Here is a 14610-nt window from a genome sequence, read left to right as displayed (position 1 = left end):
AAAATGTCTTTAAACTATTAAAATGTTCTTTAAAAAGTAGGAATTATTCACAGTTACAGTTTAATAAACATTGCTGGTCCTCAGAGGTGGATTTGTAGTAGGATCACAATCAGCTGATGTCGTGTTCACTGGTTGTCATGGTGACAGTGACGCCGTGCTGCTATCTGGCAATGATACAGAAATCTTTAACAAATCCATGGATCCAGACTATAAGCTGCTTCACTGCCAGAATCTGATCAGTTAGTCCTTGTGTCATTTCTGAGCTTCACTGGAAATTTCCCCCAAATCCATTAGTCTGTTTTTGAGTGATGTTGCTAACAGACAGACAGACAGACAGACAGACAGACAGACAGACAGACCAATACCCATCGTCACATGACTGTGCTGCGTTTCTTGGTGGAGTAAAAATTATCACAAAAATCATAAAATGACCACAGAAAGACTATAGATTTGCTATCAGCTGTCAATCAGCTGCTTTAGTTTCTGTCTTCTTCTACTCTGTTTATTGAAGCTAACGTCGCTACAGCGCCTCCTTCTGGTGAGGAAACACAAACACAGACCTCCAGCCTGGACATGGTTACCTGCTGCAGATGAGTCTTACCGAGCGTGATGGAGGGAACTCTGTTGTTGACAGGAAGCACCGTGACGTTCAGGTCGTAAACAGGAAGTGTGCCGTGCAGGGGGACGGGAGGGGGCGGGGCGTCTCCATGACAACAGCTGTCCGTCTCTCCGGCCTCACCGTCAGAGATGATGAGAGTGACGGTGTCGAACACTGGCGCCGGTCCGATTTCTCCTCCTGAACACAGAGCCACAGCAGAACTTTGTACCATTCCTACATCAGATTAGGTCACGGTTATAATCTAGTTTCTTCCATTAATTCTATTCAATCGTTAAGTTTTTGTGTTTATCTAACTGAACGTTATCGACGTTAGCAACTCCACTGTTCCAAGATGTGTGTGTGGATCATTTCCTGGACCCATCAATCAGCTGCCTGGTCTTTAAATGTCTCTAAATGATGAACGTCAAAACGAGACACAATACGACAAAACCAAGACACAAAACGACAAAACCAAGACACAAAAGGACAAAACCAAGACACAAAACGACAAAACCAAGACACAAAACGACAGAACCAAGACACAAGATGACAAAACAAAGACACAAAATGACAGAACCAAGACACAAAACGACAAAACCAAGACACAAAACGACAAAACCAAGACGCAAGATGACAAAACAAAGACACAAAACGACAGAACCAAGACACAAAACGACAAAACCAAGACACAAAACGACAGAACCAAGACACAAAACGACAAAACCAAGACACAAAACGACAGAACCAAGACACAAGATGACAAAACAAAGACACAAAACGACAGAACAAAGACACAAAACGACAAAACCAAGACACAAAACGACAAAACCAAGACACAAGATGACAAAACAAAGACACAAAACGACAAAAACCAAGACACAAAACAACAAAACCAAGACACAAAACGACAAAACCAAGACGCAAGATGACAAAAACCAAGACACAAAACGACAAAACCAAGACACAAAACGACAAAACCAAGACACAAGATGACAAAACAAAGACACAAAACGACAGAACCAAGACACAAAACGACAAAACCAAGACACAAAACGACAAAACCAAGATGCAAGATGACAAAACCAAGACACAAAACGACAAAAACCAAGACACAAAACAACAAAACCAAGACACAAGATGACAAAAACCAAGACACAAAACGACAGAACCAAGACACAAAACGACAAAACAAAGACACAAAACGACAGAACCAAGACACAAAACGACAAAACCAAGACACAAAACGACAGAACCAAGACACAAGATGACAAAACAAAGACACAAAACGACAGAACAAAGACACAAAACGACAAAACCAAGACACAAAACGACAAAACCAAGACACAAGATGACAAAACAAAGACACAAAACGACAAAAACCAAGACACAAAACAACAAAACCAAGACACAAAACGACAAAACCAAGACGCAAGATGACAAAAACCAAGACACAAAACGACAAAACCAAGACACAAAACGACAAAACCAAGACACAAGATGACAAAACAAAGACACAAAACGACAGAACCAAGACACAAAACGACAAAACCAAGACACAAAACGACAAAACCAAGATGCAAGATGACAAAAACCAAGACACAAAACGACAAAAACCAAGACACAAAACAACAAAACCAAGACACAAGATGACAAAAACCAAGACACAAAACGACAGAACCAAGACACAAAACGACAAAACCAAGACACAAAACGACAAAACCGAGACACAAAATGACAAAAACCGAGACACAAAACGACAAAAACCAAGACACAAAACGACAAAACCATGACACAAATGACAAAACCAAGACACAAAACGACAAAACCAAGACACAAAACGAAAAAAACCAAGACACAAAATGACAAAACCAAGACACAAACGACAAAACCAAGACACAAAACGACAAAACCGAGACACAAAACGAAAAAACCAAGAAACAAGATGATAAAAATGAGACACAAAATGACAAAACCAAGACACAAGATGACAAAAACCAAGACACAAAACGACAAAACCAAGACACAAGATGACAAAAATGAGACACAAAACGACAAAACCAAGACACAAAACGACAAAACCAAGACACAAAACGACAAAACCAAGACGCAAGATGACAAAAACCAAGACACAAAACGACAAAAACCAAGACACAAAACAACAAAACCAAGACACAAGATGACAAAAACCAAGACACAAAACGACAGAACCAAGACACAAAACGACAAAACCAAGACACAAAACGACAAAACCGAGACGCAAAATGACAAAAACCGAGACACAAAACGACAAAAACCAAGACACAAAACGACAACGACAAAAACCAAGACACAAAACGACAAAACCAAGACACAAAACGACAAAAACCAAGACACAAAATGACAAAAACCAAGACACAAACGACAAAACCGAGACACAAAACGACAAAACCGAGACACAAAACGACAAAACCGAGACACAAAACGACAAAAACCGAGACACAAAACGACAAAAACCGAGACACAAAACGACAACGACAAAAACCAAGACACAAAATGGCAAAAACCAAGACACAAAACAACAAAACCAAGACACAAACGACAAAACCAAGTCACAAAACGACAAAACCGAGACACAAAACGACAAAACCAAGACACAAGATGATAAAAATGAGACACAAAATGACAAAACCAAGACACAAGATGACAAAAACCAAGACACAAAACGACAAAACCAAGACACAAGATAACAAAAATGAGACACAAAACGACAAAACCGAGACACAAAACGACAAAACCAAGACACAAAACGACAAAACCAAGACACAAGATGACAAAAATGAGACACAAAACGACAAAACCGAGACACAAAACGACAAAACCAAGACACAAAACGACAAAACCAAGACAATAGATGATAAAAATGAGACACAAAATGACAAAACCAAGACACAAGATGACACAAACCAAGACACAAAATGACAAAACCAAGACACAAGATAACAAAAATGAGACACAAAACGACAAAATCGAGACACAAAACGACAAAACAAAGACACAAAACGACAAAACCAAGACACAAGATGACAAAAATGAGACACAAAACGACAAAACCGAGACACAAAACGACAAAACCGAGACACAAAACGACAAAACCAAGACACAAAACGACAAAACCAAGACACAAGACGACAAAAACCAAGACACAAAATGACAAAACCAAGACACAAGACGACAAAAACCAAGACACAAAGCGACAAAACCAAGACACAAAACGACAAAACCAAGACACAAGACGACAAAAACCAAGACACAAAACGACAAAACCAAGACACAAGACGACAAAAAACAAGACACAAAACGACAAAACCAAGACACAAAACGACAAAACCAAGACACAAATGACAAAACCAAGACACAAGACGACAAAAACCAAGACACAAAACGACAAAACCAAGACACAAGATGACAAAAATGAGACACAAAATGACAAAAACCAAGACACAAAACGACAAAACCAAGACACAAGGTAACAAAAATGAGACACAAAATGACAGAACCAAGACACAAAACGACAAAACCAAGATGCAAGATGACAAAAACCAAGACACAAAACGACAAAACCAAGACACAAGACGACAAAAACCAAGACACAAAACGACAAAACCAAGACACAAGACGACAAAAAACAAGACACAAAACGACAAAACCAAGACACAAAATGACAAAACCAAGACACAAGACGGCAAAAACCAAGACACAAAACGACAAAACCAAGACACAAGATGACAAAAATGAGACACAAAATGACGAAACCAAGACACAAATGACAAAAACCAAGACACAAAACGACAAAACCAAGACACAAGGTAACAAAAATGAGACACAAAACGACAAAACCGAGACACAAAACGACAAAAACCAAGACACAAAACAACAAAACCAAGACACAAGATGACAAAAACCAAGACACAAAACGACAGAACCAAGACACAAAACGACAAAACCAAGACGCAAAACGACAAAACCAAGACGCAAAACGACAAAACCAAGACGCAAGATGACAAAAACCAAGACACAAAACGACAAAAACCAAGACACAAAACGACAAAACCAAGACACAAGATGACAAAAACCAAGACACAAAACGACAGAACCAAGACACAAAACGACAAAACCGAGACACAAAATGACAAAAATGAGACACAAAACGACAAAACCGAGACATAAAACGACAAAACCAAGACACAAAACGACAAAACCGAGACACAAAACGACAGAACCAAGACACAAAACGACAACGACAAAAACCAAGACACAAAATGACAAAAACCAAGACACAAAACGACAAAACCAAGACACAAAACGACAAAACCAAGACACAAAATGACAAAACCAAGACACAAAACGACAAAAACCAAGACACAAAACGACAAAACCGAGACACAAAACGACAAAACCAAGACACAAGATGATAAAAATGAGACACAAAATGACAAAACCAAGACACAAGATGACAAAAACCAAGACACAAAACGACAAAACCAAGACACAAGATAACAAAAATGAGACACAAAACGACAAAACCGAGACACAAAACGACAAAACCAAGACACAAAACGACAAAACCAAGACGCAAGATGACAAAAACCAAGACACAAAACGACAAAAACCAAGACACAAAACAACAAAATCAAGACACAAGATGACAAAAACCAAGACACAAAACGACAGAACCAAGACACAAAACGACAAAACCAAGACACAAAACGACAAAACCAAGACACAAAATGACAAAAATGAGACACAAAACGACAAAACCGAGACACAAAATGACAAAAATGAGACACAAAACGACAAAACCGAGACACAAAACGACAAAACCAAGACACAAAACGACAAAACCAAGACACAAAACGACAAAACCAAGACACAAAATGACAAAAATGAGACACAAAACGACAAAACCGAGACACAAAATGACAAAACCGAGACACAAAACGACAGAACCAAGACACAAAACGACAAAACCAAGACACAAAACGACAAAAACCAAGACACAAAATGACAAAAATCAAGACACAAAAGGACAAAAACCAAGACACAAAACGACAAAAACCAAGACACAAAATGACAAAACCAAGACACAAAACGACAAAACCAAGACACAAAACGACAAAACCGAGACACAAAACGACAAAACCAAGACACAAGATGATAAAAATGAGACACAAAATGACAAAACCAAGACACAAGATGACAAAAACCAAGACACAAAACGACAAAACCAAGACACAAGATAACAAAAATGAGACACAAAACGACAAAACCGAGACACAAAACGACAAAACCAAGACACAAAACGACAAAACCAAGACACAAGATGACAAAAATGAGACACAAAACGACAAAACCGAGACACAAAACGACAAAACCAAGACACAAAACGACAAAACCGAGACACAAAACGACAAAACCAAGACACAAGATGATAAAAATGAGACACAAAATGACAAAACCAAGACACAAGATGACAAAAACCAAGACACAAAACGACAAAACCAAGACACAAGATAACAAAAATGAGACACAAAACGACAAAACCGAGACACAAAACGTCAAAACCAAGACACAAAACGACAAAACCAAGACACAAGATGACAAAAATGAGACACAAAACGACAAAACCGAGACACAAAACGACAAAACCAAGACACAAAACGACAAAACCAAGACACAAAACGACAAAACCAAGACACAAGACGACAAAAACCAAGACACAAAATGACAAAACCAAGACACAAGACGACAAAAACCAAGACACAAAACGACAAAACCAAGACACAAAACGACAAAACCAAGACAGAAGACGACAAAACCGAGACACAAAACGACAAAACCAAGACACAAGATGATAAAAATGAGACACAAAATGACAAAACCAAGACACAAGATGACAAAAACCAAGACACAAAACGACAAAACCAAGACACAAGATAACAAAAATGAGACACAAAACGACAAAACCGAGACACAAAACGACAAAACCAAGACACAAAACGACAAAACCAAGACGCAAGATGACAAAAACCAAGACACAAAACGACAAAAACCAAGACACAAAACAACAAAACCAAGACACAAGATGACAAAAACCAAGACACAAAACGACAGAACCAAGACACAAAACGACAAAACCAAGACACAAAACGACAAAACCAAGACACAAAATGACAAAAATGAGACACAAAACGACAAAACCGAGACACAAAATGACAAAAATGAGACACAACACGACAAAACCGAGACACAAAACGACAAAACCAAGACACAAACGACAAAAACCAAGACACAAAATGACAAAAACCAAGACACAAAACGACAAAACCGAGACACAAAACGACAAAAACCAAGACACAAAATGACAAAAACCAAGACACAAAACGACAAAACCAAGACACAAGGTAACAAAAATGAGACACAAAACGACAAAACCGAGACACAAAACGACAAAAACCAAGACACAAAACAACAAACCAAGACACAAGATGACAAAAACCAAGACACAAAACGACAGAACCAAGACACAAAACGACAAAACCAAGACACAAAACGACAAAACCAAGACGCAAAACGACAAAACCAAGACGCAAGATGACAAAAACCAAGACACAAAACGACAAAAACCAAGACACAAAACAACAAAACCAAGACACAAGATGACAAAAACCAAGACACAAAACGACAGAACCAAGACACAAAACGACAAAACCAAGACACAAAACGACAAAACCGAGACACAAAATGACAAAAATGAGACACAAAACGACAAAACCGAGACATAAAACGACAAAACCAAGACACAAAACGACAAAACCGAGACACAAAACGACAGAACCAAGACACAAAACGACAACGACAAAAACCAAGACACAAAATGACAAAAACCAAGACACAAAACGACAAAACCAAGACACAAAACGACAAAAACCAAGACACAAAATGACAAAACCAAGACACAAAACGACAAAACCAAGACACAAAACGACAAAACCAAGACACAAGATAACAAAAATGAGACACAAAACGACAAAACCGAGACACAAAACGACAAAACCAAGACACAAAACGACAAAACCAAGACACAAGATGACAAAAATGAGACACAAAACGACAGAAACCAAGACACAAAACGACAACGACAAAACCAAGACACAAAACGACAAAACCGAGACACAAAACGACAAAAACCGAGACACAAAATGACAAAAACCAAGACACAAAACGACAAAACCAAGACACAAAACGACAAAACCAAGACACAAAACGACAAAACCAAGACACAAGACGACAAAAGCCAAGACACAAAACGACAAAACCAAGACACAAAACGACAAAACCAAGACACAAAATGACAAAACCAAGACACAAGACGACAAAAACCAAGACACAAAACGACAAAACCAAGACGCAAGATGACAAAACCAAGACACAAGACGACAAAAACCAAGACGCAAAACGACAAAACCAAGACGCAAGATGACAAAACCAAGACACAAAACGACAAAAACCAAGACACAAAACAACAAAACCAAGACACAAGATGACAAAACCAAGACACAAAACGACAGAACCAAGACACAAAACGACAAAACCAAGACACAAAACGACAAAACCGAGACACAAAATGACAAAATGAGACACAAAACGACAAAACCGAGACATAAAACGACAAAACCAAGACACAAAACGACAAAACCGAGACACAAAACGACAGAACCAAGACACAAAACGACAACGACAAAAACCAAGACACAAAATGACAAAAACCAAGACACAAAACGACAAAACCAAGACACAAAACGACAAAACCAAGACACAAAATGACAAAACCAAGACACAAAACGACAAAACCAAGACACAAAACGACAAAACCAAGACACAAGATAACAAAAATGAGACACAAAACGACAAAACCGAGACACAAAACGACAAAACCAAGACACAAAACGACAAAACCAAGACACAAGATGACAAAATGAGACACAAAACGACAGAAACCAAGACACAAAACGACAACGACAAAAACCAAGACACAAAACGACAAAACCGAGACACAAAACGACAAAAACCGAGACACAAAATGACAAAAACCAAGACACAAAACGACAAAACCAAGACACAAAACGACAAAACCAAGACACAAAACGACAAAACCAAGACACAAGACGACAAAAGCCAAGACACAAAACGACAAAACCAAGACACAAAACGACAAAACCAAGACACAAAATGACAAAACCAAGACACAAGACGACAAAAACCAAGACACAAAACGACAAAACCAAGACACAAGATGACAAAAATGAGACACAAAATGACGAAACCAAGACACAAAATGACAAAACCAAGACACAAGATAACAAAAATGAGACACAAAATGACAAAACCGAGACACAAAATGACAAAAACCAAGACACAAAACGACAAAACCGAGACACAAAACGACAAAAACCGAGACACAAAACGACAGAAACCAAGACACAAAACGACAACGACAAAAACCAAGACACAAAACGACAAAACCGAGACACAAAACGACAAAAACCGAGACACAAAATGACAAAAACCAAGACACAAAACGACAAAACCAAGACACAAAACGACAAAAACCAAGACACAAGACGACAAAAACCAAGACACAAAACGACAAAACCAAGACACAAGATGACAAAAATGAGACACAAAACGACAAAACCGAGACACAAAACGACAGAACCAAGACACAAAACGACAAAACCAAGACACAAAACGACAAAAACCAAGACACAAAATGACAAAAATCAAGACACAAAACGACAAAACCAAGACACAAAACGACAAAAACCAAGACACAAAATGACAAAACCAAGACACAAAACGACAAAACCAAGACACAAAACGACAAAACCAAGACACAAGATGATAAAAATGAGACACAAAATGACAAAACCAAGACACAAGATGACAAAAACCAAGACACAAAACGACAAAACCAAGACACAAGATAACAAAAATGAGACACAAAACGACAAAACCGAGACACAAAACGACAAAACCAAGACACAACACGACAAAACCAAGACACAAGATAACAAAAATGAGACACAAAACGACAAAATCGAGACACAAAACGACAAAACCAAGACACAAAATGACAAAACCAAGACACAAGATGACAAAAACCAAGACACAAAACCAAGACACAAGATAACAAAAATGAGACACAAAATGACGAAACCAAGACACAAGACAACAAAAACCAAGACACAAAACGACAATAACCAAGACACAAAACGACAAAACCAAGACACAAGATAACAAAAATGAGACACAAAATGACAAAACCAAGACACAAGATGACAAAAACCAAGACACAAAACGACAAAACCAAGACACAAGATGACAAAAATGAGACACAAAATGACGAAACCAAGACACAAGATGACAAAAACCAAGACACAAAACGACAAAACCAAGACACAAGATGACAAAAATGAGACACAAAACGACAAAACCGAGACACAAAACGACAAAACCAAGACACAAAACGACAAAAACCAAGACACAAGATGACAAAAATTAGACACAAAACGACAAAACCAAGACACAAAACGACAAAAACCAAGGCACAAGATGACAAAAATGAGACACAAAACGACAAAACCAAGACACAAAACAACAAAAACCAAGACACAAAATGACAAAACCAAGACACAAAACGACAAAACCAAGACACAAGATGACAAAAATGAGACACAAAACGACAAAACCAAGACACAAAACGACAAAACCAAGACACAAAACGACAAAAACCAAGACACAAAATGACAAAAACCAAGACACAAAACGACAAAACCAAGACACAAAATGACAAAAACCAAGACACAAAATGACAAAAACCAAGACACAAAACGACAAAACCAAGACACACAACGACAAAAACCAAGACACAAAATGACAAAACCAAGACACAAAACGACAAAACCGAGACACAAAACGACAAAACCAAGACACAAGATGATAAAAATGAGACACAAACTGACGAAACCAAGACACAAAATGACAAAAACCAAGACACAAAACAACAAAACCAAGACACAAAACGAGAAAACCAAGACACAAGATGACAAAAATGAGACATAAAATGACAAAAAATGAGACACAAAATGACAAAAACTGTCCCCAAGAATTGTGGATCAGAGTTTCCTCAAATGTGTGGTTTCGTCCAACATCTTCAGAGAGAAAAGAAACCATAAAATGTTCACTGAAGAAGCTACAGCCACAGAATTTACTGAGGAAATGGATAAATAATACAAATGAACATTTAACGATGTTTAACTGCATTTTTTTAAACAACTATTATTTTACAGTCTCTTTTGTTAAACTGCAGATAATAACAGATAAAATCCCAGAAAAGACATAATAATTTACATATTAACTGTAAAAATAAAACAAAAAAACAACTGGGACAAACTGTAATTATGTTTAAATATCTGTATTGTTTTTTTTACAAAGTGTAACCATAAAATTACAGTTTTAAAGCATTTAAATCTACAAACAACAGAATTATTTAACAATGCCGTTTTTACTTTTTTTATTCTTTCTGACACCCGGAAAGAGTTGGAAATCTGATGCAGTAATTAGTGGGTTGATATTAATTAGCAGCTGTAATAAAGGCTGTGATCAGCGTGGATCTGACCAGGTGTCTCACCTGTGTGGACGTAGTAGACGTGTCCCTGCAGCAGGTCCAGCTGGGAGAACTTGTCCACGCTGAGGCCGGCTCTCTGCAGCTCCCCTCTGCCGGGACTCCGAGCCAGCATGTAGGTGAGTCGGGCGTCGTCGCTGTCACGGTCGGTGGCCGACAGGTAATCCACCGTCACCTGGACACGCCCCCCCTCCTCACAGCTCAGAGATGACCGCAGGCCGCCGCCCAGCTGGGGGGGCTCATCGTTCATCGGCAACACCTGAGGACAGGAGAGGAGAAGATGCCTGATAACACCTGTTAGGACTGGAATCCAACTGAGTGTAAGGAGGAGGAGGAGAAGGAGAAGAAAAAGAAGAACAAGGAGAAGAAAAAGGACACGGAGAAGGAAAAAAGAGAAGATGAAGGACAAGAAGGAGAAAAACAAGAAGCAAGAAGGAGGAGAAGAAGGACAAGGAGAAAAAGGAGCAGAAGAAGAAGAAGGGAGGAGAAAAAGAGAAGAAGAAGAAGGAGAACAAGGAGAGGAAAATGAGAAGATGAAAGACAAGAAGGAGAAGAAGACAAAGAAGGAGAAGAAGAAGAAGAAAAGAAAAAGAAGACAAGGCAGAAGAAGAAGTCACAGGTAGAGAGGTCTAGAGTCGGAGGATGGAGCAGAATCATGAATCACAGTTCAGATGTTTGAATGTTCTCAGGACATTACAGTAGAACTCTGGAGGAATCAAATCATGGAAACAACCAGGAGGATGCTGAAGGAAACAGCAGCAAACTAAGAGACCGTCTCTATGATAATTTGTCTTTGTGGTGTTTTGTGTCTGTTCAAATGTTAAACTGCTGTTTGGTCTCTGGATGGTAACCATGGTAACCAAACACCCTCCTCTGGTCTCCATGATGATCCTTCACATGAAGGTTGATCATCAGTGATGGTCTGGAAACATCTGGACTAAAACTTTCTGATCAACCTTCAAATGTTTAAAATACAGAAACGACACCAGCAGATAACAGACGATCAATAGATTCAGTAGGATCAATAGGATCAATAGGATCACCTGAATCTGTAGGACAACATCCACAGAGTTCAGTCCGTCCGTCACCTTCAGACCCACTTCGTCCTCGGTGGTCTCAGAGTCGTCATGGATGTACCTGCAGAGTCACCAGGAAACAGATCAGACCTTCATCAGGTTGGACTGAGTCTAGTCGGAGAGGAGCTGCTGCAGATCTTCATCAGAACAAACATCTAAACACCAAGGACTGACTGACTGGAGGTTATTTATGTTTCTGAGGTTCAGCTGCTGCAGAAAATCCAATAAACCCAAAAAAAGAAGAAGCAGATGAGTTTAATGTGACCAATTTAAGAAGAAAACCATCAGAAACACAACAATTACAGTTGGATTAGGTTCATTTTGTCGTTGTATACGATACAATAGTTTTACTTATTTAAACCGACAATTTGAAAAGAGTTGTTTTTACCTTGCTGACATGTTTCGACAGCTTCTGCTGTCTTCCTCAGAGCGTCATCTGACATTTGGTGACGTGTCCTTTTTATCAAAATAACAGTTTACAGAAAACCTACTCACACGGACCAGTACCTCCTCTGGACATCAGAACATTCCACAGCACACAAACTTTCAGTAGTCAGAACACTCTACGAACGGACTAATATCATAACTGACGATAAAGACAGACAGGAGGAGGAAAAACACATCAAGAATGCACTTATAAACTGCCAATATCCAACATGGGCTATAACCAAAGGAAAACAACAAGCCAAAACCAAAGAGAAAAAACAAAAGGAAGCAAAATCAAAACACACACAAAAATCGGACAATAAAAATAAGGATTTAATCACCATTCCATATATCCGTAACGGAACCAATACAACGCATTATGAGAAAATATCACATCAACACTGCAGTAAAACCACGTACATACAGCTATTAGTTCATCCAAAAGACAGAATAGAACCAGACAATAAATGTAACATCATCTATGAAATACCGTGCAAATCATGTAACAAAACATACATTGGTGAAACAGGCAGATCATTCAAAACAAGAAGAAAGGAACACCAAACAGAATGTAAAAAGGAAACTACTGGACATCTTACAAGAGCACAAAAAGAAAAAGCCGAACAAGAAAATAAAAAATCAGCCATCACGGATCATTGCAGAAGAGAGAACCACGCTATGGACTGGGACGGGGGGAGGATCATAACATCAGAGACTAACAAACAGAGACGATGGATCAAGGAAGCCATCGAGATCAGGAAGCGGGCGGGCCACACTATGAACCGGGACGAGGGGGCCTAAATCCTTTCGCATACCTGGGACACCATCCTCCGGAGACCACCGGATGGCGGGAGGCGTGGTCGGTTTGACAGATTCTGACAGATCTGTCAAACCGACCACGTGATAAAAAGGACACGTCACCAAACGTCAGATGACGTTCTGAAGAAGACAGCAGAAGCTGTCGAAACATGTCAGCAAGGTAAAAACAACTCTTTTCGAATTGTCGGTTAAATAAGTAAAGCTATTGTACAACAATTACAAACACAACATCGATTTTGACTTCCTGGAAGTCAGATATTTGTTCCAGTTACTCAGTAACAGAGCTGATAGGTTAGTGAGCAGAACAGCAGGAGATGTTTGCAGCTCTGAGGAACTGGACCAGAACCAGCCCAGTTCTGACCTGAGCCTGAGAGCTCTGAGGTCCTGCAGACTGAAGGCTTCCCCCGGCAGCAGCGTTCGGCCCTGCAGCTCCAGACGACCTCGACCCGCCGGCCGCTGCAGCTCCACCAGCAGAGCCGCCTCTGGACTGTCCCGGTCCTGGACCAGGAGGTTCTCCTCCGTCACAAAGGCGGCGCCGCCCTCCTCCACCCGCAGCAGGTTGGTGAAGGCCTGAGAACCACACAGTCTGGATCAAACCTCTAGAACCATTAAAGCACCATCATCGTCCAATCAAACGTCCTCCGGGAGGCGCTACAGTTTGACCTCTGACCTGCGGCGCCTGGTCATCAACAGGGAGAATGGTGATGTTGAATGTTAGTCCAGACACAGTGCCGCCGTGGATGTCTGTGACGGAGAAGACAAACTGGACAAAGAGCGGCTCAGGGCCGATGTCCTCCACCGGAGGCATGAAGGCCACCTTCAGATGGTTCACTGCATTCTGGAAAACAGAGGGAGGAGATCATGGGAACAGCCTGAACACAACATCCTGCTGTTTACATCCTCAAACTTTATTTACAGTTGAAGCTACAGCAGACACGCACACAGCCGGACCATCAGTGCTAGCCTCA

General features: G+C 39.6%; 1 protein-coding gene across 1 annotated transcript in view; it reads right to left on the bottom strand.

The window, feature by feature from the left end:
- frem1b (Fras1 related extracellular matrix 1b) overlaps window positions 1-14610 on the bottom strand; it is an 83579-nt gene that overhangs the window by 34764 nt on the left and 34205 nt on the right. The window contains exons 13-17 of the mRNA XM_051947567.1: window positions 14313-14480; window positions 14004-14212; window positions 12365-12458; window positions 11328-11580; window positions 602-796 (exon numbers count right to left, since the gene is read on the bottom strand). Coding sequence (XP_051803527.1) covers window positions 602-796; window positions 11328-11580; window positions 12365-12458; window positions 14004-14212; window positions 14313-14480 — 919 coding nt within the window. The remainder of the gene's footprint in view (window positions 1-601; window positions 797-11327; window positions 11581-12364; window positions 12459-14003; window positions 14213-14312; window positions 14481-14610) is intronic.

The sequence above is a fragment of the Acanthochromis polyacanthus genome, chromosome 4 (assembly GCF_021347895.1).
Source record: "Acanthochromis polyacanthus isolate Apoly-LR-REF ecotype Palm Island chromosome 4, KAUST_Apoly_ChrSc, whole genome shotgun sequence".
NCBI classification, from domain to species: domain Eukaryota; kingdom Metazoa; phylum Chordata; class Actinopteri; family Pomacentridae; genus Acanthochromis; species Acanthochromis polyacanthus.
This window is presented reverse-complemented; position numbering and strand designations above follow the sequence as displayed.